Raw genomic sequence first — 20274 nt, forward strand, 5'->3', positions numbered from 1 at the left:
GCTTAGCGGAAAAGCCAATGCACACTGGCTCGAGCCTAGGGCGTCCTGCCCGTGGCACCCGATTTTGTAACCGTACGCGCTGCGATTTTTGCTGCATTGCCCATTTGATCAGGCACACCTACCTCCAGGCAAGCGCAAGCAGGCATTTGCTCGACAACCTAATGGAAGAAACTCCAGAATCTAATGAGAACAGGGGTAACAATACCCCTGGCAGCAATGGTGAACGTCAACGCAGGCCGTCTCCAATCCATCGTCGAGCAGTAAGTGATTTTGTCTTCGGAGTTCTTCCTGCGCTACAATGCCATTTATCCCCGCGGCGCGTGGCCGGGAACGTAATTGGCCACTTTCGCAAGGTAGCCATACTGCTGGTAGTATCATATTTTCAAGCATGTTGCTGACCTTGTGCCCGTTGCCTTGTGATAGTGTGAAGTCTGCCGTTTCCGTAAGGTATGAAGCTCTCACAGCGAATCTATATATGTGTCATGCTGATTTCATAGATCGGATGTGACCGAAGTGAACCATGCTCCAATTGTCTACGATCAAGAACGGCCTGCACGTATGAGGACGTCCAGGGCACACGGCCCAAACGTCAGCGGGTGCTAATTTCGACGCAGTAGTAAGTCCTATAATTTATTTTTCTAAGTCTCATAATTTTCATGGCGATGGCGAGCTTTTGTCGTAAAACTTTTGTCAATAGAAGATTGATGCGTCATCGCCACTAGATTTCTAGCGGTCAAAGAAGACAAAAGATTCTCGTTCAGGCGCAGCTCATAGGTGCTAACGGTGAAACCTCGAGTGAAAGGAAGATCGATCGTATAGAGGAGCGCCTGACTAAGGTTGTTGGTCTCCTTGAGAACTTAACGAGTAATCACAACCAAGGGCCACTAGACCGTGTTGTTCATGGTCCCCTGGCGGCTGGGCTGGCAAATGGCCACGAAAATACATTTTCGAATTCCACACCATTTTCTTCTATTAGAGACCGGGAGGGCAGCCCGGGATATAATACTTCTGCGACACCAGCTACGCTCGCGGGCAACACTGAGTTTGAAGGAGCGTCTTCCATGACTGCGCACGCCGACTTTGCGAACAGCTATCTCGCACACTCGGTCAGCTTTGGGCCACTCAAGGACTTTCACCTCGAACTTGATGATACGTTGAAAGCTCTACGAGACCTTGTCAGCCAACGAGACGAAGTATCCACGGCTAAGGAACATCGCTATGCTCCTACGAAGACCAGCGCCTGTGAGGCAAGGTTTTACAAACCTGCTCGTCCATCACCCAACATGGCTATGGCTAGCATCAGACTAGCACAGGGTTCGTATCCAAGCACTACGACCGCACAACCTAGAGGCAAAATGGATCTGTGCTGACCGACCAATTCTCAAGATGTCCCCAAGATAAGCTGCTTCCACCTTTGCGGCCTTATCTCAACCCAGGATTTCACCGACTATGTTCTCAAAACCTTATTCTCAGCCAACTGTTCTGATGCCGATCTCATCATAACCAACGCGGGGCTTTGTTGGTTGTACGAAGAATTGAGCTGTCAACTCACCGATCAAGAGCTGGGCGAGCATCTTCAGAGAGCTGACCTGAGGAAAGAGTCCCTCTCATGCCGCACCAATCTCGAGAAGCTCCTGTCAGCTCTTCCACTCCAGCTGCCCTGTAACATGGATTATATAACAGCGCTTGTATTTGCGGTTAGTCTGCCTGCAGTTTTTGTCGTCTGAAGGCGGATTGGTGATTTGGCAAGGTGCTAGACATTCTCGTTCGTGGCTAACGTATTTGGATCCGGTCACAGTGCCATTTCACGATCGAGAACTCCAGAGCATCACATTCATGGACGCTCATATCCAGCGCCACGCAAATGTGCGTCAGCTCAGGATATCATCGCTTCAATCACGTGGAAGGCGACCCCGAAAGTGAGAGATCTCGGAAGATCTGGCTCTTCTGGAATGTATACATCATCGAAAAGGGACTTTCTCTTCGACTGGGTAGACCCTCTTGCATTGCGGACTGGGATATCACCGTACCTGTACCAGATTCAGGGCTAGGTGATCACATACCCTGGGGAAATTGTACAAAGCCTTGGGTACAGCTTGCCCATGTACAGGGACGTTGCTACGAAGACTTGTACAGCCCTGCGGCCTTGGAAATACCCGACAACGTTAGGGCGGTACGGGCACAAACCCTATTTGAGAGCACCAAGAAAGTGATCAACTCAATTGAAGAGCTAGAGGTGAGACAACTTTACAGTTTCTCCGTATCCCCAAACTCGTCGCCGGTCCCTTTCCCTTTGTTACTGAGCTGAGCACCACATCTAGGCCGGCGAATCTCAAAGACAGCTCCAGTCTCACACGACTTTCGGCCTTATGCAAGGTAAAGTGCTATGCTACGCCGTTGCCACTCTCATTCTTCGCGCGATGCCCAAATCAGATTCTTCGACGGGTACATTTACAGATGAGTGTGTTAGCAGCGCTCGCACAGCACTCCTGCTCCACGAAAAGTGTCTCGCAATGATAGAGCCTCAGGATGGATTGGGCATAAATTTATATATTCAGTGGTACGCTAGTTTTCCAGTTCGTTTGTGTGAAGTTTATCACATGCTGATCTTTAGGTTCCAGGACCATACATTACGCGCCATTCATTCCATTCATCGTCCTCTTTTGCCGCGTGATTGAAACAATGGATATGGCGGATCTGGAACGATTGCACAGCTTTGTCACGAATCTCGAGCACGCCGCAAAGCTCTGCAAGATGACAGCCTCGGCACAGCGGCTCTTCCACATCCTGTATAACATTGCGAATAGATATATCGAGATCAAGACCAGTGCGACTCAGCCATCGATGAGCGACGAGTTCAACGCATATTTGCATGCCTTGGGATTCGTTCCAGGGCTCAACCCAAACATACTAACGACGCAGGATATTGGTGCTACTGGTGCTACCGGTACTGCCGGTGCTGCCGGACTAGTCAGTGGAGCCAAGGGCGGCAACATCCGTCCTGATACCCAGAGGGAAGTCAGCGCACAAGGAACAGGCCCACTGCAGCAGGATGGGTCGCTCGGTGATTGGTTTTACAATAACCAGCAAATGATGGGGTTACTTGAGGAGAACTTTAACTATTTTACTTCTTAGCTAGGAAGTTCTAGGAAGGACGTTGAGGGAGGTATTAGCAATATTGTAACTCTGCCTCTACTTCTGAGGCACTCTATTCTAACCTTAGAAGGGTCGATATTGGATCGAAATGAAGTCAACGATTAGGGTATTTCTTCATCAGCGATGAAACGAGAGGTGCCACCATGGAATCAGTTCGTCTGGTCTCTTTATCTTTGACTCATCGAACGACTCCTTAGAGCCTCTGTTTGCCAACTTGTCACCTGGTAGCATCATGCAGACCTCGAGGTCCTCTAGACTCTACCTATTAGATGCTAGCAATGATCCATGGACGCATGTAGGCGCATAACAAATTCACCTCTTCAATCGAGGGCTCTATTTGAGTGCATCACAATACACTAATCCCGTCAATGAATCACATCGCCATGTAACTCTTAAAGTGGTTTCTTGAGCCCTTGGAACAGTCCATCGACTAGGACCATCCGCAATTAGGATCCGGGTGCGAAGACTAGCCAAAGCATTTGAATCCGTGATCCAAAGCACAGACTACATCCCGTGAACATTGTAGTTTGTTCGCTTCTCCATATTTGACCAGGATCCCTTGCTAGCACATCTACCGTTTCATTTCAACGGCTCAGCCCGACATCCTCAGGAACCACCACATGTCATTCATGTTCTGAGGTAAGCGACCCCCCGCGCTCTCTACTAGAATGCATACAGCATAGTGGTGGCTTGAAAGATTCTATTAACAATAATTTATTCCACGATAGAATATGACCGCGGAAAAAATAGTTGCATCCTTGATGATTCTCTATAAGATTTATCAATACATTCAAATCCCAGTTTTCAGTTTAGAAATAATATGGTATAAGTTGAGTTCTAGAATGGATTTCTGTCTCTACTATGTATGTATGCATTTTAGACAGAGAGCGCGGGGGTCAAGAAAGCGCTAACACAAGACAACATTATGATACTGGTTGACTGCATGGGTGTTTTTCCGTGATATTGAGTTCCGAACCAGTTGTGACCTCCTTTGCAAAAGAACCTGCCCCACTAGGGTTATTTTGGCCTGCTGCCATAATAAAATAAAGTCCTTGTGGCGACGCAATGGCATTAAATGGGAATTGGGCTTGGGGTTATCAAAGTTCTCTTGAGCAGAGCAATCGGTCGTCACATTATTTTGTGGGTTCTCTAGCCGGCACAATAAAAAAACACCAACCATCTTGCGCATACACTTGCATCTAAGCAAACAGGGAAGAAGATACGAGCAAGGATAAGGGATTGTCCCAGGAGATTGGCCCTGGCTCCCACCGCCATTTGGTTTGCGGTCCCTTTTCGTGCGTCTCCTGATTGCAACTTCTTCAGTCATACAACAGCAACATGAGTCCAACATAGCCGCCGTTACGAACCAGAATAATGGAAAGAGCTTCACTATGCGAGCACTGAAATGGGGAAATACGACAGAATCTTGTCATAAAACCATGGGCGACCGACGCCCCCCTTGCATCCCAAATCAGCTCTAGAAAAGACTGGCGATTTCAAAAGAAACCAGGCTATCCCTTTGTTAGTCAATATAGAGCTAGGGTCAAGAGAGGCTTCTAGGATAAGGATCCTTTCGTATTTATTGTGCGGGGCAATCACGCCTGCCCTGCCCTCCGGAATTTGCAAAACGTTATCCCGCAGCCAACGGCCGGCATCGTCTAACTACTGACTTGGGACTTCTGACTTGGGCTACTTTGCACACCCTTGTTTTGTGTAGCTTGTTTAGTGGAGTACGCAGGGGAATTTCTCTCGAAGAAACTTCAATTCTCTGGAACACCTACCTCAGTTCCTCAACCCGCGTATGATGGCTTCACCATTGCAGACCAAAATCCACTTCAGGAAACTACATCCATCAGGATCTGAAGTCCGACTCCTCGAACTGCAGCCAGCGCATGACATCAGCGACACTGTCGTATGTCGCCTGGTCAATATCGCACTTGCCCCTGACGTCGAATTCATTGGACTTTCCGTTCTGTATGGCGATTCAAATACAACTGAGCAGATATGCCTCAACGAGCGCAGAATCTCAGTACCTGCAACTCTCGCTCAGGCTTTGAGGAATGTTCGCGCGGTGGTTTTTGATGCTGTTGAGGTCAAAGATGCTGCTTCAGAGGAGCAACGCTTCACGCCGACAGCGAAGAAGACACCGAGATGGCTGTCCCGTCTTCTGAAGGGCGTTCAGTCCATTCTGCTAGATTCAAATCCGCGCTCGGATCTTCAAACACCTCTTCGCCTGTGGGTTGATGCACTCTGCGTGAATCAGAGTGATGCCCGCGAGCAGTCCCAACGGCGGGCCCATATGGCCATGGTCTACAGATCGGCTCGAATGGTGGTTGGCTGGCTTGGCGAGAAGGACGAAACATCTGACTACGCCGTGAAAATCATTCGTACAGTTGACAAGTGCATGCCTGACAACTTTGGAGATCCCGAAGACAAAACTCAGCATCCAGAGAACTATGCACCTCAATATAAATGGATGACCGAGATGAAGTGGCTGTGGGATGTGCCCCCCGATATCCGCGATCCCACTCAGTTTCCTGCGTTTGTTGCGGCGCAAGCCTTTTTTAGCCGTCCATATCTACAACGTGATTGGATTCTGGAGGAGATTGCTATGGCCACTTTTCCTGCGTTCCTCGTTGGCGACGAGATTTTGTCTTGGATGCAAGTTCTCCGCTGGAACCGCTGTAATGAAGAGCTCATGGATAACGCTACTGCGATCTTCCCTGAAGGGTTCCGGTCGTTGATACAATTTATGCCCCTTGGCGCAATTTACACATTGCTGAAGGACTTTGAGCGTAGGCGGAGGACAGGATCAGATACTAGCACAAATCCAGTACCCGGTTCTAGTTCTGTGTCTACCAAAAGTCGGTAGAATTAATATCTATAGTTATCTATAATAACGGTATATTTATCGACGTAAGGATATTATTAAATCTTATAATTACATTATATCACTTAGAAATACTTTTTTTTTTTGTAATTACAAGTCACATATTAATAGTTGTTAGATCATAGCTTTAGCTAAACAGGATATATGGCAAAGCTTCACGCGAGCCGTAATCCACATCGGACTGTGCTGGCAAGGGGGTGATTATGTAGTCGAGAGGTATAGTTTGGTCACTCCTGGCCCACCAAGTATGCTTATAAAATATTAAATGAAGAGTTGAGACTGCTCATTTTCTCTGTATTCCGAGACGGATGCACTTTACACTATTAAGGTACTCTGAATGTAAAGAATATACTTTTGAATATAAAAGTGTGTATCACGTAGCTATAAGAGCACTTTTAATCATGTACGCTAATCATATCGGAAGGTAAAGCACGGTAATAAAGGTTCATTACTTAAACAAAATTAAATTGTAATAATACGGTCTTAGAAACAGAAAAACTCAACTAATATAATAGATATTCGAACCAATAAATTTAGCCATAGTGGCTGCTCTTTAAGCCTAGGCCACTAAGTGGAGTCAAAACGTTATGTTATAAGTATGATTCTATTAGAATTAATTCACCAATTTATCAACTTTGTTTCATGCTATAACAGTTTTATCCTAGATTATTATTATAATACCGCCACTTTATAAGTAGATGATAAACAAAACAAGTATTAGGACTAGCAGCCCCATTTCATAACTAGTATGTGCTAATGTCGTGTTATTACAAGTTGTTTGTCATTCGACTTCTTTGCTTCGTAGACACACAACACGATAAGGATAAATAATATGCCTATGGATAGTATTTGCGAGACGGACGAGGAATAAAGATACCCTGTATTCCTTGTGGAGGATACCTAAATAGATAACCTAGGTTTTTCAGTGAATTCCTATGGCATTCATTACTGTTTCATACTACACAGCTTAGCACATTTTTGTGCACCATGGGCACCATCTCTACAGTCTGTACATATCATTTCAAAGGACGAATCCAAAAACCCGGCATATTCCCTAAGAGACCTTTAGAAACCACAATGATGATAGCACGACGTGAAAATCAATGTGATATCTCAAACGGAACCATCACCAACGCCCAGTACAAAGCAACTTAGAGCTAAATTTCGTTCGCCGAGCCTATATACTAGTGGGGGGATTACACGGTTGCCTCGCTTTAAGCGTGGGACATCACGATCCATTGAGCATCAGGGAGCAAAGGAGCAAAAGAGCAAAGCCCACACGGCCTCAATGATAAAGATGAGCGGCCTCAATGATAAAGACGAGCGCCCTCAATTTATTAGCAATGCTCTTGGATCTTTTCAGGGTGGTTTGTATAATATGAGGATATTCTAGTCTTCGCCGTGGGATTTCAATAAATCGCCCGGATCTCCAAAGCCCACTCGGCTTCTGATGCTCTTCTTTCCTATTGCCCTTTCCATTTTGGGGTTGAGTGCTTCGTATTCTGCACTGCTGATGCTACTTGAAATGAAACCTGAGAACTTATCTGCACGACTGTCAAGCATGCAGGGTCGACACAGGGTGGAACCTGCTACTAAGGAAGAAGTACCAGGGAATCGAGAGTCATCATTCCACATTGATGGCATACCAGTTCTAACTTGACTGATATGCAAGACGCTTTCGGATTCCAGACGCCTTTGAGAGTAGGTATACTATAGTTCTTTGTTTCGTTCACATCTCCAAGTGGCCTGTAGTGCGGCGTTTCTTCTACCATTGTCGTTCTTTTTCTTCGTATACCAACAAGCCAAATTTTAGAAAGAATTCGTAAAATCGGGCTTGAATTGGGAACATTGTGAAAACTAGTGATGGAAAATACAAAAGAGTCAAGCCGATGGAATCTTGCGAGTATACTTGATTAGATGGCTCCGGAGAAGCCAGCCAGAGCGCTACGAACCTGCTAGTATTGAGTACTCAAGACTTCCAAGACATGATACATCTTCATTTGACAGGTCTCCCTTGCATTTGTCCCTCTGCGTATTCATGATCACTGCGACTTGCAATACAACTAGAATAAAATACCTATCATGAGAAATCAGCTGTTTAGCTGACACTGCATAGGCAACGGCAGCCGCTTGTGGTGATGGCCGAATCTGAAGATCCTGACTTTGATGTTGAAGGTGAGTCATTTTGCTTTTTCTGAGGCGGCAACACACATGAAGAACGTAATTCGATGGCGAATGAAGTAAGGAGGTGCAGTTCATGAGGATATGTGATAAGGAAGAGAACAGATTGGGAATGTTTTCAGTGGGCGTCTTCTCGATACAAATCTACTGTCGACCAATCATGCTAATGTATCCGGGTGGTCCTAATCTTGTTCATATGCACCCACGTTGGCTGGATATTTCTCCGACACTGGAGCCAAATATGGTACCCACAATACTCGTAATTAGTCACATGCAAATGACCGTGTATCATGCCATGGGACGGTGTTTGGCGCAATTTATATTGACTGAGGAGGAACAGTACCTACCTAGTTGTGTCGGCCAATAGTGGGCCTCTTGCTTTTTGCTGACTTCTGCTAGACTCGCTTATATTTCTGGACCAAGCTACGGTTATGCAGGCTTTCACCTCTGGTCTAGTAATTCAGAACTGGAAAGCCCATTGCCCTGTGTCCATTTCGTTTTCCCTCACTGGTTAGTTCTTAATGCGTTCCTAATTCTACAAGGTTATTATGCATGTGCTGCGGTACAGTACAAATCACAAGGCCATTATTCGACACAGTGCACGTAATAAAACCAAATGGGCTCTCTGTGTAGCATTATAACTACCATGTGACTCCATTCGTTCATTCATTCATATAGGCCCCAACCACCTGTATTCCGGGCTTACCAGCCACCTACCTACTATGTACATCTATAGTGTGCTACCACACACATAGCCACTCCTTAATACTCAATCAACTAATCAATCATTCTACTCCTCGTAATTTCGTTCCATTCTAACAATACGAAGGCTCTAGGCTGAGGCTGGTAAGAATTGACGTTACAATCTGTATATGGTGCTGGCTGCGAAGCTGCCCGCTCCTAAAAGAATACTTGTTTCTCTTAAAAGTTGAGTTGAAACTATGTAGATATGACACGGACAAGTGGCGTCAAAAGCATGGTTCGGAAGCGAACTATGTACGGATCTCTCCGTGGTTATATGCACATATCTATCGGTGCCTCAGGAAAGTATGGTAGCTATGATGATAGTCACAGAGGTAACTACGGTGGTCTAGCCATCGTGATAACCATGATGAAGCCTTAAGTAGACGATATCTCCTAAAGAGGAAACGGGCTACAGATAATACAAGGACTTCATAGGTTGGTAAAGCGTCTCTTGGGTCGCGCCTCTACCCAAGCTTAACCTATTGAAACTCGAAGACTTTAGTGGTTAACGCTAAAAGGTTTAGAGGTAGAAACTTCACTTGGGGTTATCAAGTCCTTATATTCGTAATCACTTCAATAAAGAATAGCCCTAACTCCGCTAATAGTTACCACCATGGAATCATAGTCATACGATAAGCGACATATCTAGTCTCTCGGCCGTTTTAGCTGATGACGAGATCTGTAGCATTAAAGAAACCGCCTTCGAGGCTTCTTTATCACCGAGAGATTCTTAGATTAATGATATTTCGGTTTAATAAGCATACTAATTAATTCAACATGAGTGGCTTTAAGCTATTAATGATAGATCCTGAAGAATTGCCTGCCTTACCCTACGAAACAACTGGATCTCTCCTCTGATTCTGAGTGTTATTATAGAGGATGATAGCATTTTAAGAGCAACAGGTGTCAGACGATAGTGTTGCAGGGGAGTCCTAGGGTGCTAGTATTGACGCGCTGAGCCCTACTCTCTATCACATATGGAGGATTACGGCCCTTATATACCCAATAGCAGTCCGATACCGGATGAGCTCTGACACTTTGCCTATCTCTGTATTGAAAGAATAACAGGGTAAAGGGCTGGCGCTGCAGCGGCAGGTGTTTAATTGCTCGAAAGAAAAAAGGCACTACAGACCTTCTTGCTAATCTGCCGTGGATACCTCACGGTCATGATCACCTCATTCGAGACCTGTGGCCGAGACGTGTTGTATTGGAGCCACTTACTCTCAAAGTAGAGAGTAAACCGAATGTAATTTTACCGCACTCTCTAAGAAAACCCCTTGGGACGCGCGGGTCGCCACCGTGGTCGACACTTTTGCCAAACCCATGTACAAGTCACCCACCAGATCAAATTGTTTTCATGCTTTCTTTAATTTTACATCGCTGGTTTCTGTAGTTGTAGTGTCGGGATTGCAAAGATCACATACATGAGAAGTCCTGGATGCTCTGTCGACATATGGCTCGTCCAGGCCGCCTTATCAAAAGTCTGAAATACAAGAAATTAATCCCTGCAAAATTAGGGCAGTGATGATCGCCAGCTTCATGACAAGACACTTCAGTGTACATTGCCCTGGCCGGTCATGAAAACTGAGTGCGAATCCAGAGCCCTTCGTGAGTATGCCCAGCAATTATCCCGGCGCTGATCCGAGTGGACTTGGCGGGATAGCATGCTGGAGGCATTCAGGATACTAGAGGAACACAGTCCATCTTATCCTTTGTTGTTCTCATGCCTCAAAAGAGTGCACGTGTTTCTATTCCTGCTATGATCATAGCCACCATCACGGCGAAATAGTAGTAATTAGGGTAGGGGAAGTCGAGAGTATTGCGGCAGATGGAGGTACTATCGTACAGCCTGGAGCAAGAGGGAATTAAACTATGAATAAAAACTGGCCATGGTTGCAGTTTAACCCAGCCCACAACGCCCATAGCATAACTTTGCCACGTTGCGCGTAATACGATCCAACTACACATGAACTCCAAACAACACAAAACACTCGAAATGAAGCATGAGGATCTTCCATGTTCATGGCCAGCTCTTTACACTACTTATGCCAACCAGGATCCATTTTCCTAGTTCCTGCCTTGAAATTTGACCTAGCCACGGTCGGTGTGATGTTCTTTTGCGTATGAAACCACAAGATGCCGTGTTTTGCTACTAGCCAAGGTCTCATAAACTGGCGTGGATATTTGGCAGCTGTGTAGAAGCTCCGTCGCACTTACAACAGAGATGGCCGTGGAATAAACCGCATGCATCGATTTCGTGGCGTGTCTCTTTGCATTATGGACAATAGGAGGCTTCCTCACCTACACGGTAAAAAATATCAAATCAACTTCACAGACAAGCAATAATACCAACCATCACAGCAACCTCGAAGACATATAATTTGAACAGTGGCTATAGTCGTTGAGCACGTTTAGTCTTATTCCTTATGTTTGGATTAGTTGTTATAGTATGCAATATTATCACCGGCCTTGTTGTCATTTACATGGATCTACCATGAGTCTTTGCCGGGCTATCACGGAGACACCAATCCATACGTATCCACAGTTCACAATAAAGCAGTTTCTGACATGAGACGAATCATATCTAGCAACGGGCAACGGGCTCCTATTATGTACGTGCAGGTCAATGCTTTGTTAGGATCAACGCCTACGGTTCCGTAGCTCACGATTAGTAATGATCAAGGACGAAGAAATGCCGAGACTAACACGATGGCGTCGAGCTGTCGTCTCACTTGAACAAAAGGAAAGCGGAGCTTTAGGACCTAGATACAAATCAACCGCTTGAGCTGTGATGTAGCCCGTGATGAGACTTTCAACATTTCGACCGTTTCCCAGAGTGACGTCGAAACCTAGAGTAGTCGCTGATTACTTCCCTATGTTTTCGATAAAAGATTATCATCAATGAGAGCGCGAGTTTAAAAAAGAAAAAAGAAAAAAGAAAGAAAAAAAGAACCCCCCCTCCCCGGGTGCACTTTGGACATTGTTAAGACTCGGTCACAAGAAGCCTTGAATTGAACAGATGCTGGGAGCTGTTCTGAAGTATCACTGCGGCTGTTCCTTTCCGTAGAAAAAAAATTGTGTTGTTTTATTGAGTAATCAGAAGCTGCTGAACGGAAATGTTGAAGTGCTAATCTATCGTCAATCGTAAAATGCCCCGTTTTATCCCCGTACCTGAATGGCACGTTCCGTCAACACTTTCGCGCTTAACCTCAGTTTCATAGCTTGGCTTTATCGCCGGCGGTCTTTTCTTCCGAGTGTGGTCATAGCGAAGCATACTTCTTGAAAGCGCCGATCAAGCTACCGGTGCTGGCGTCATGGCCCTCGCCGTTGCCCTCTTCGTCGAGTTCCTTGAGAATCTTCTTGGCCAGCACCTTGCCCAGCTCAACACCCCACTGGTCGAAGCTGTTGATGTCCCAGATGGCACCCTCGGTGAAAGTGAGGTGCTCGTAGTAGACAATTAGAGCACCGAGCTCAGCGGGGCCGATGCTTCCACCAACGAGAATGGAGGTGGTGGGTCGGTTACCCATGAATACCTTGTGGGGAACCAGGTTCTCAGCAGTGCCCTCAGACTTGACCTCATCAGCAGTCTTGCCGATCATGAGAGCCTCGGCCTGAGCAAAGTAGTTGGATGCAAGCATCTTCTGGTGCAAGTTGTCGGAAATAGGGTTGTGCGACTTGGCAGCCAGGATGAAGTCAGTAGGGATCAGCTTAGTACCTTGATGGACAAGCTGGAAGAAAGAGTGCTGTGCGTTCGTGCAGGGCTCGCCGAACAGGATAGGTCCGGTGGTGTACTTGGCGGGTGAGCCATCGGATGTGATGGTCTTGCCATTAGATTCCATGGACAGCTGTTGCAGGTAAGCAGGGAATCGGTGGAGGTATTGGTCGAAACTACAACTCGTTAGTACGCTCTTGTCCTGCACTCTAGCACAGAAAGTAAAACTTACGGAGCGACCAAATGTGTTTGAGCAGCGAAGAAGTCGCTGTACCAGACACTCAGCAGGCCACCAAGGATAGGGATGTTGTCCTTCAGAGGCGTCTCGCGGAAGTGCTTGTCCATCTCATGGGCACCGGCCAGGAACTTGTGGAAGTTGTCGTAGCCAATGTACAGGGCAACACTGAGACCGATGGCACTCCAGACAGAGTATCGGCCACCAACCCAGCTCTCAAAGCCGAACATGTTCTTGGCGTCAATACCAAACTTGGTGACCTCCTGCTCGTTGGTGGACAGGGCGACGAAGTGCTTGGCAATCTCACCCTTGTTGCCAGTCTTCTCGAGGAACCATGACTTGGCAGTGTTGGCGTTGGTGGTCGTCTCGGCGGTGGTAAAGGTCTTGGAGGCGACCAGGAACAGAGTGGTCTCGGGGTCGGAGGCGTTGAGGGCCTCGGCCATGTGAGTACCGTCGATGTTGGAGACGAAATGGAGGGTCATGTCCTTGGCACCGTAGTACTTGAGGGCCTCGGTGACCATGACGGGGCCGAGATCAGAACCACCGATACCGACGTTGACGATGGTGGTGAGCTTCTTGCCGGTGAAGCCCTTCCATTCGCCGCTTCGAACCTGCTCGGAGAACTCCTTCATGTGGTCCAAGACCTCGTTGACACCACCCTTGACGTTCATGACATCCTGGCCCTCGACCTTCATTTCCCAGCCGCCAACATTGCGCAGGGCCGGGTGGTATACAGCACGGTCTTCTGTGAAGTTGATCTTCTCACCAGCGAACATGGCATCTCGCTTCTTCTCGACGCCGGCTTGCTCGGCCAACTTGACCAGCAAGTCAATGGTCTCGGGTGTTACCAAGTTCTTGCTGAAGTCGAAGAGGATATCGGTGCCGGAGGGGGAGTTGCGGAAGGTCTTGGAGAGCTTGTTGAATCGCTCAGGGTCTTGAGAGAAGGCCTCCTTCAAGACAAAGGTCTTACCAACTGTCTTGAAGTGGTTCTCCAGCTCTTTCCATGCCGGGAGAGTAGTGGGTTGAGGCATTTTGACAGGCTGGTTGATGGGTCTGTCCAGATTCGTTATGGGTCGACGGATAGCTTCAAGCGGGAAAGGTGTCAGCGAGCGAGAGGATATTTGAATAGGCCTGTGTTCAACGACAGGAACGGGACGAAACAAAACAAAACAGGGGGAAGGTTCAAGCTTATCAAGCGAGAAGGGAGATGATGGCTGTAATCATTACATAAGGGTGAGGCGCGCGTGTTTCCAGGCGGGCTGGGATTCTCGAAGATGGTGGTGGGGTAATGACTAAACAAGTTGTCGCCGGAGGAGAGCCTGAGAGCGACAGCATGGGACAATCACTTACCACAACAAAGATTGAGACGGTGGGAACGAGGATTGCTTGCAAGTGAGGGAGTTGCGTTAGCTCTTGGGGTCGGTGGTGGTGACGAGACGAGAATGAGGAATCAAAGGAGACTCGAAGGAGGACTGGCGATGACAGCTTTGACGATGTTTTGGGTGGAGGGGCTGAATCCCACCTAAACTGCCCCGCAGTATAACACCTCGCGGCATCACCGTACCACTCTAGCTGTCCACTGCCTCTACCACAGTACATACATACGGATCCCTCCTCATAGTGACGTCGTCCTCAGCCTGGAGCGTGGGCCCAGTGAACCAAGTGTGAACCTACCTGTCGGAGCTCCTCCAATTTTCACATAGCTCTCAGCGCAGCAGGACGAATTGTCAATAAACAAATCCAACCTCTCAGCAATAATTCCAAAGCTGCATCGGCATCTCTGTCTCCATTATTCGAGTTTCCAAACGACACCATGAGTTCTCCGGTTCTGCACTTTTCAATACATCCCTCGATCTGGCTCTGGCCGATAGAATACTTTAGCCAATGGAACCACTTTTGCCGTACCTAGTGGTACCTTGTGGTACCTTGTGGTGTGACGAAAAGCAACAGCTTATGGGCAGTTGATTGACCCCCACCTGGGCCCGAATGCTCCCGTTCGCCTTCGAGTTCTTCGCAACTCCGTGTAGTCCGAAAATCTTGGCTGAGTAAGGACCAACCTCAAAAGTCTCTAACCCATCATTTCGGGAATTACTCTGGCCAATTGAACATATCGACCTGTAGCAGTTAGTTATGCCTACATCTGGAATTCTATCAAGCTCATGGTGTTCGGTACAGTTCAAAGCACTCCAGAAACAACCGCTCCAATCAGAGTCGCTTGTCTTCTTTAGGTCCTCTGTGCGATATATGAGATAATTTTACTCACCCCGACGAAGCCATGATACTCCGGCCCGTCTGTACTGGCTCAGCGTAACCGACGCTGTATCCGCATCTCCAACCGGCCGAGGTCGGATACTGTTGATTAACTCGCTGGAACCTGGCTCAGCCACCGGTGTTTACATACAGCCATGGAATGCATCCCCGAGTCATCGCAGCATCCGTTCCCGTAAATTTATTGGTATTTCATATCCATTTTACCTGCCAGGTGGCTTGTTTGAAATTAAGAGTAGCTACAAGACTGAAAGGAGGGGAGTCAACTACACGAGAAAGCATTTCGATTCCTGATGATGCGCTGAAAACTCAGACGTGATCGACAACATTTGCTCATACGTAGAAGAGCTAGCCCTGCGAGCGCTGTGGTCATTGCACGATGCAACTTCTGCGCTTTCGCATCAACGACCATTACTCGCCATTGCGCGTCGTTGTTCATACCGAAGAGTGCGAAAGACATAGTAGCATGCTGCTTGGAAAATAACGTTATGCAGTCTTGGTGCCCAAACTCGCGTCGTGGCTCAATTGGCCGAACGCGCGGGGCTTTTGTGCTCGTCGAGCCAACGGAAAGTCCAACACGGCGTAGTTCGATAACGAGCTCCCAAAATGGTTTCAAGGGCTCCAGAAAACCACGTATCTATCTGTGATCATTGGCAGCAATCTTTTTCTGGCATTAGACTGCTGCATGAGCGCCGGCTCCGTCCAGGATGGTGCAGCAATATCGCGGCCTAGTCTAGTGAGAAAACGCAAGGGACATTTCAACATATCTTAAATGCCGCGGGATGTCCACGGCAGCGAGTTTCAATTTTTCTTTCCATTATTTCCATCGCACTTCTCACGTAAACATTAAACAACCAGACCTCAAGCACATCACGAGAAACATTCATCCTCGATACTGTCCGTGCCATGTTGTTGCTCCTCCGCGTGGCTCATAGGGAGATCTTGCGGCTATTGGGAGCCTCATCTATCGCTCATTGTCAATAGTACTTCCAGGACATCTAGTTCTAATCAAAGACTAGACAGTCTTCCGAAACATTATATGCAGTGGATTACAGCTCGCGCCGAGTCTTCCTTCCGCTGGCACAAATGATTGGAAACATTCCAGAGTTTTTTTGTTCATCTTGACCGGTGTCCTAAGCAGCACGAGTTTACCCAAAGGCCGGATGGACAAGCAAACAAACGCAAAGACATGTCGAAGTCACGATTCAGCAATACGCTTTTGCTTTCATTGAGAATGGTATGAGAATCTGCAGGAATCTCGACCGTCGTCCTCCGTGTTCCGCTTGAACGCGCTCTGCCAACCAGCCTCGGTCTCATGGGAGGATATACAACATCCAAAGTGTTGCGCATAGCTGATCAAACTCGCATGGCCGGACCGACTACACAAGGCTGTGTTCCGCTTAAACTCGCACATGCGAGATGATGAATTACTTCGGGCCCTACCGGCCTCAACGGAAACACAAGTCCAATCAATAGCCCCCAAGATGGACGGCTGCATCCTTGATTGGAGCAACATGTCAGTCTCTCTCATCTGCCGCTACTCGCAAATGCGAGCTTAACCTTTCGTGCGAAGGTTACGTGTTCATGCATTATTTAAACCCCTCTCGATCTCAGCCTCACCGGTTGCTTTGACTTCTTCAGACCTCTCAAAACCAGCATTCAGAGGGGATGACCGGAAAGGGGCCCGTACAATTGAGGCCCATTCAATCGACTTGCTCAAATATAGTTCACAGCATAATGCCTCAATCTTGAACTATATGCGTTTAGCTTATTCACTTCTTACATGAATCTTTCCGAAGGACGATGTTTCATGCAGTTGCAAGTCATCATCTTTCCAGATCGTTCGGTTTAACCCAAAATATTAGCTCGTATGAGAACCACTGCTTGCAGCTTCATTTGCGCAGTATCAGTGCTCGTTTCGTGACAGCGGCGAGTGTTAGAAATTTCCGCGCTTCTGCTCCACGATATACTATCACTATTCAGGGGGCCGTAAGTCTCTCGTTCCGCGCACTTCCCGATAGATTCGAGCTAGTGGCTGACGATGATTCCAAGACCACAAACCAGTCCAAACCCAAGTTCAGCACCAACTCCAAGTGCCCGGCAGGGACCAAGAATGAAAGTGTGACTCAAAGCACCATCATCAGAGTGGTCCCAGCAAGGTCAACCTCTGCGAACCAAATCCCTCTCTTTAGTGATTCTCTGGCAATGAACTCCAAGATTGTCGGCACTTCACGCGGAGGCAGCCATCAATCTACAAGCCAAGGCTTTATCGACGCCTACCTGGCCCGAAAGAAACGCGAGGAGATCGACAAGTTAATGGAAATGCTTGTAGAATGGCTCGACTCTCCTGCAGTTACGTCTCATGCACCCGGGCCCGGGAACTTGTCCGGGCCAGCAGCGAGCAGTCAGAATTCGTCTACAAGCAGTACCCCAGAGAAGTCTACTGGACAAAAGCGTTCTTTGAGACGGGATAGCTTCAATGGCTCTAACCCAGGCCGCGATGGGAACGGCGACGACAAGCGGGGAAACAAACGCTCCAAGGTGGAGAATTCACCGGCTTTGAAGCTCGCTTGTCCCTATTTCAAGCGCGATCCAACCAAGTATGCGGGCCGCCAGGCTTGCACTGGCCCTGGATACGATTCCATATCCAGACTAAAGTAAGCATTGGGTTGTGTTGTCTCGGCCTGACCTTCACTGACCTGTGCACAGGGAGCATATATACCGTTCTCACAAACAACCTGACAACAAATGCAACAGATGTTGTGAGGTGTTTTCTACCGGAGAGTTTCTTGAAGAACACCAGCGAGATGAATTACCCTGCAAGGTCTCACAAGATAGATCCATGGATGGTATAAACGAGTCACAGTACCACCAGCTGCGCAAGAAACCCGTGGGGCGGAAGCCTAACCCAGACCGCTGGGAAGAGGTGTATCGCATCATCTTCCCCAAGGCCAAGGCCATCCCTTCGTGCTGTAAGTTCAGACATTTCAAACCCTTTTGGTGTATGGCGCTGACATGAATCAAGATTATGGTTACGATGACGCTAACCGCGTTCCTGAGTGTCGTGATAAAGACCGCGCTTTTACCGACTTCATAGAAAATGAACTTATTGCCGGTGTGAGGAACGATCTGGAAGACCAGTTCGACAAGTTCGCGGAAGAAACCAGGACGACCTTCATTGATATCGTGAAGATCCGCTTCAAGAAAATTCAAGAACAATTCTACAGCCAGCGCCCAGTGGTTGAGACTCTGCCAGCGCCAAACACTGCACAACAGGCTCTTCCTTTACTCGTTGACCCCGCATATCCCGAGCTCGACTTCGATCTTTTGAGTCCTGCTGGATTTTACTTCGACGAGATGGCTGAGAACCTTATTAACGACTTTGGGTCCTCCTCAGACTTGTCGGATTCGGCGTACTGCTCCATGGACAGTCCTAGGAGTCCACTGCAAACTTGAAGTCATGGATCGCTGGCAGATAAGTCCATGTCATATGGCATGTCGTGTCTTGTGAAAGGGTTTCTGTAGAAGAGGTTTACCTCAAAAGGGCGGCGGTTTGTAGGATCATCTGTCCCGGGCTCATGTTTCATTAGTATCATCAGTATTTATATTGGCAACCGCTAGCCACATTTTTGTAACCTGAATTTCATTCAAGACTTTATTGTTCGGATAGCACTGCCTGACTGAGATGATTCTGGACCGTTACCACCCATAAGCTATCATTAGTTATGATATATGCGCTGATACAAAGCTGGCTGCCGTGTCTGCGTCGAGAAGATAGGTCAGATGAGGCAAATAGATGAAATCGCCGGCGTCGCAAATGTTGTCCCCTTCGTGGCAGACTATCAGCACGTTGTTTACCGGTGCACCCTGAATCGCATAGCCTCTGTCTGTGCGTACATTAGTCAGTGCTCATAGTGGAATCCCGTGGCGATCTTACCTGGATCTCCAAACACAACAATGGACCTGACACCATTCATGGCGGATGCAGACAATAGGCTGGCAGCTTTGTGCACAACCTGACCACCCTGTGAATATCCGGACATGACGACGTTCGAGGAGGGGCATTGCTTCTGGGCCTGTGCCACCAGATCGGCCCTTGAACATGCAGATCAGTCTCCATCTCGTCGCTTCACTTTGATCAGATTTGATGCTCTCACATTCTCTGACTACCTTTCGCATCGCCTCCTTGAAGGAATCCTGTGATGTCCGCCTCGTAGTCATCCACGCCCTGCACCGCCAGCGTCTTGCCCTTCGCGCCCAGCTTTGCTCTCACAGCATCGAAAAACGGTGGCCCCACGAGCGACCCTACATTTCCAGGCTCGTTGGTACCGCGCGCGAACACGATAACCACGTCGCCACACTTTCCGGATACCAGGTCATTCTCGCTAGTCTCGAATCCAGCTAGGTCCGCGAACACCGTCTCGGCGCCCTCGATGAGGTCGCCAACGTCTTCGATCGCAGCATCGAAGGGGAAGAGCTGCGAGATGATTGCCAGGAGGATGTTTAGGGAAGTCGGACTCTGGCGCAGCTGGACGGCGGCGCCCCCGTTTGCTGACCGCGATGATGCTGCTGGCAGACCCAGGACACCCGGCAGCATCGTAGACAAGAGAATCGGCAGCAAGAGGGACTTCACCATGATTGCGGCTGGCGATGACGGGCGTAAGCGGACTACATACTTCCTCTAAACCTGAATGCGGCATTGGACCATCTTCACTTATATAGGTTGCCCTCCTGACCTCTTCAGCAAGTGCGAACCATCAGTACTCCAGCCCGCTGTCACGCGACCAATCACTTGCCAAAAGCCTCGGTCAATTTCCTCGGCCTGTGGGATGGCCTCTAATCGTAAATGGAGGGGAGCACAGAGCTGTCCTATCTTACTAGCACTGCCTCGTCCAGCCTATGCCGTGGTCCCCCCAGATCTTTGTCTCGGGTAGCGCCTCACGCACTCGCCAATCATGCGCCATAGACTGCTGTTCAGCTAAGACGCGCGCGTGCCGGCTCCCTGCCTCTAGGCTCTAACCTAACTGATCTGCATCGCGACGGTGACCATTTTAGGATTTCAGGCACGAACCAATCACGTTCTGGAAA

General features: G+C 48.1%; 6 protein-coding genes across 6 annotated transcripts; 3 read left to right on the forward strand and 3 right to left on the reverse strand.

Moving 5' to 3' along the window:
• Window positions 1-43: 43 nt before the first annotated feature.
• Window positions 44-3531, forward strand: BKA67DRAFT_543645 (uncharacterized protein). Its single transcript, XM_046101203.1, has 8 exons — window positions 44-260; window positions 424-447; window positions 498-616; window positions 797-1314; window positions 1387-1697; window positions 1799-2236; window positions 2322-2560; window positions 2622-3531. Exons 1-8 carry the CDS (start codon window positions 162-164, stop codon window positions 3133-3135), a joined length of 2262 nt encoding a protein of 753 aa, XP_045963264.1. The 5' UTR covers window positions 44-161; the 3' UTR covers window positions 3136-3531.
• A 1201-nt stretch (window positions 3532-4732) lies between these two features.
• BKA67DRAFT_6699 (heterokaryon incompatibility protein-domain-containing protein) lies at window positions 4733-6073 on the forward strand. Its single transcript, XM_046108665.1, has one exon. The coding sequence runs from the start codon at window positions 4958-4960 to the stop codon at window positions 6026-6028; it is 1071 nt and encodes a 356-aa protein (XP_045963265.1). The 5' UTR covers window positions 4733-4957; the 3' UTR covers window positions 6029-6073.
• Window positions 6074-7435: 1362 nt separating this feature from the next.
• On the reverse strand, window positions 7436-8230 carry BKA67DRAFT_529311 (uncharacterized protein; the record flags this gene model as incomplete). Its single annotated transcript, XM_046099047.1, has 3 exons — window positions 7436-7590; window positions 7999-8123; window positions 8154-8230. 3 exons carry the CDS (start codon window positions 8228-8230, stop codon window positions 7436-7438), a joined length of 357 nt encoding a protein of 118 aa, XP_045963266.1.
• A 4001-nt stretch (window positions 8231-12231) lies between these two features.
• BKA67DRAFT_509219 (phosphoglucose isomerase) lies at window positions 12232-13949 on the reverse strand (the record flags this gene model as incomplete). Its single annotated transcript, XM_046097225.1, has 2 exons — window positions 12232-12859; window positions 12916-13949. The coding sequence occupies 2 exons, from the start codon at window positions 13947-13949 to the stop codon at window positions 12232-12234; spliced, it is 1662 nt and encodes a 553-aa protein (XP_045963267.1).
• Window positions 13950-16853: 2904 nt separating this feature from the next.
• On the forward strand, window positions 16854-19078 carry BKA67DRAFT_6707 (uncharacterized protein). Its single transcript, XM_046108679.1, has 4 exons — window positions 16854-17175; window positions 17239-17843; window positions 17896-18158; window positions 18212-19078. Exons 1-4 carry the CDS (start codon window positions 16990-16992, stop codon window positions 18640-18642), a joined length of 1485 nt encoding a protein of 494 aa, XP_045963268.1. The 5' UTR covers window positions 16854-16989; the 3' UTR covers window positions 18643-19078.
• On the reverse strand, window positions 18910-19783 carry BKA67DRAFT_652389 (carbohydrate esterase family 5 protein; the record flags this gene model as incomplete). Its single annotated transcript, XM_046106157.1, has 3 exons — window positions 18910-19073; window positions 19124-19281; window positions 19344-19783. 3 exons carry the CDS (start codon window positions 19781-19783, stop codon window positions 18910-18912), a joined length of 762 nt encoding a protein of 253 aa, XP_045963269.1.
• Between the last annotated feature and the right edge of the window lie 491 nt (window positions 19784-20274).

Source organism: Truncatella angustata (genome assembly GCF_020726525.1).
Source record: "Truncatella angustata strain MPI-SDFR-AT-0073 chromosome Unknown BKA67scaffold_1, whole genome shotgun sequence".
Lineage (NCBI taxonomy): Eukaryota > Fungi > Ascomycota > Sordariomycetes > Amphisphaeriales > Sporocadaceae > Truncatella > Truncatella angustata.